Genomic DNA, 2,321 nt, shown 5'->3' on the forward strand with positions numbered 1-2,321 from the left:
GAAGCAAAGAAATTAACATTTATTGATCATCTACCTATAATGTGTCAAGCACATATATTTTCTCATTTAATCCTCCTAATAATTCCTCAAAGCATGTGTATGTGTGTATTTTTTTTTTTTTTTTTTTTGATGGCTGGTGCAGAGATCTGAGAACTTGACCTTGGCGTTATAACACCACGCTCTAAGCAACTGAGATAATGGCCAGCCCTCAAAATATATATTCTTATTCACATTTTGCTCATAGAAAAAACAACCACTATGAAAAACAGAATGAAGCTTCCTCAAACAACTACAGATAGATCTACCATACAATCTAGCAATCCCACTTCTAGGTATATACTCAAAGGAAAGGAAATCATCATGTCAAAGGGATACCTGCACTCCCATGTTCATCACAGCTCTATTTCCAATAGCCAAGATAAACCAACCTAAATGTCCATTGATGGATGATGGATACTACTCTGCCATAAAAAAGAATGAACTTCTGCCATTCACAGCAACATTGATGAGCCTGGAGAAAATTATGTTAAGTGAAATAAGCCAGGCACAGAGAGAAAAAAACTGCATGTCCTCACTCATAAGTGGTAGCTAAGAGAGAAGGAAGGAAGGAAAGAAATACCACAGTGGTGTGTTGGATTTGCAGAGAGAGAGAGCATACCTATGAGGAGAGAGGATACCTGGGGGCACGGGGTGTAGCAGGTGAAAGGTTGGGGATTAATTGGGTGGGCGACACGGGGAATAATCACAATTTGTGGTAATGGGCATACTGATAGCATTGATCTGGCCATCACATCTTGGGCACAGGTGGTGATGGTCAACTTTATACTCCATGAATATGCATAATCGATAAAAAACAAACAAACAAAAAAACCTCTCACATCTCCTACTTCATCTTGGCTGTATAGGAACACATACATTTTTCAACTGAGACAGGGATATGTGCCCCAAATTTTGGAACTTAAATGTGAAAATTTTCACTAAACATCTCTCTAATTTGCCAGTGATGTATGATCCTTTAGAAACTGTTTTTTCTTGGGAAGGCAGCAATGATATATCAAAGTCATTATAAAGTGGGAAGACAATTGATAAGCGTTCTTGTAAACCACACATTGTGGGGACCCACCGGGAAAGGAAGAACAGAGAAGTGAAGAGCGATTTGAAGATTTGAAAAAAGACATTCCCACTGATGTTCATGTAGGAAAGGTTTCAGTCCCCATCAGTCAGATGGCCAGAAAAGGAAAACAATTTAAGAACATCACAGAGAAATGGGTCTCCTATTTCCAAGAAGACAATCTTCCTTATGGCACTTTGCTCAAAAGTTATTCCTTGTCCCTATGAAAAGCTGAGGGGAATGAAGAGTTCCTGATCTACTGAGAGTGGACCACAGTGAACTACCACCTAGAACTATTAGAGATCTAAATGACAACAGAGGAGCATGTGGAAATACATAGGCTTGGAAGGCATATGACTGACCATTGGGATAGTGTAGCCAGTAGTGGATCTCCTTCGGGCAGGAAATGTGACCAATGACCATTGTATTTGACCAGGAAGCTGGGAAAGTGGGGTGTGGGTGAGGTTGGGGATGGAGGGAGACCTCTCCTAGGGAGCAAGAAGACAAAGAGGTTGCTGAATATGAGAATGGAAATAAAGCATAAGGGAAAGCAAGCTCAGAACACCAGAGGCCAAGAGACAATAGCTGAAGCAACAGAAACATTGCCTCAAAGATAAGGGTAGAAAGTTTGGGGCTGTGGAAGTTACATAACAAGCAACTACATGAGAAGTCTGAGGACTTCTTTTGCCACCAATAACTGAGAAAGATTCGTGTAAAACCTAATAAGTGAATAACTTTGACTGGCAAAAAAAAAAAGAAAGAAAAAACCCTAAAAACAAAACAAAACATTTAAAAGAGAGGGCCCAGAATTAGGAAGAAATGGAAGGAGTTAGCATTTTTTGAGCATTTATTATGTCATACACTGTGCTGAGTGCTTTAAATCTTATTTAATACTAAAAACCACTCAAGAAAGTAGGAGATACAATAAGAAATAGCTGAGGCTTGGATTTCAAGTTAGTGTAGTTGGGTGGCTTTTTATCAGATTAGCAAAAAGAACAGAGGTATGCAAAATTGATACCTTTTAAAAGGGAGTGAACAGAAACAGTTTTGAAAGCTAATATGACATATTAATATAATACAAAATAAAACCAAACCAAAAATACTTACTCTTGGGCCTGGTGCTCCAGGTGGACCCTAGAACATAGCAAATAAAAAAAAAATTATTTACTTAGCAGACATCCCAAGCCAGGCAAGCATAAAAGCATCAATG

General features: G+C 38.8%; 1 protein-coding gene across 1 annotated transcript in view; it reads right to left on the minus strand.

Annotated features, from left to right (window-relative positions):
- Positions 1 to 2,321, minus strand: part of COL24A1 (collagen, type XXIV, alpha 1) — a gene marked incomplete at its 3' end in the record, with an annotated part of 142,583 nt that overhangs the window by 16,144 nt on the left and 124,118 nt on the right. Inside the window, exon 25 of the mRNA XM_008582339.1 lies at positions 2,219 to 2,245. Coding sequence (XP_008580561.1) covers positions 2,219 to 2,245 — 27 coding nt within the window. The remainder of the gene's footprint in view (positions 1 to 2,218; positions 2,246 to 2,321) is intronic.

Source organism: Galeopterus variegatus, unplaced genomic scaffold (genome assembly GCF_000696425.1).
Source record: "Galeopterus variegatus unplaced genomic scaffold, G_variegatus-3.0.2 Scaffold2575, whole genome shotgun sequence".
Lineage (NCBI taxonomy): Eukaryota > Metazoa > Chordata > Mammalia > Dermoptera > Cynocephalidae > Galeopterus > Galeopterus variegatus.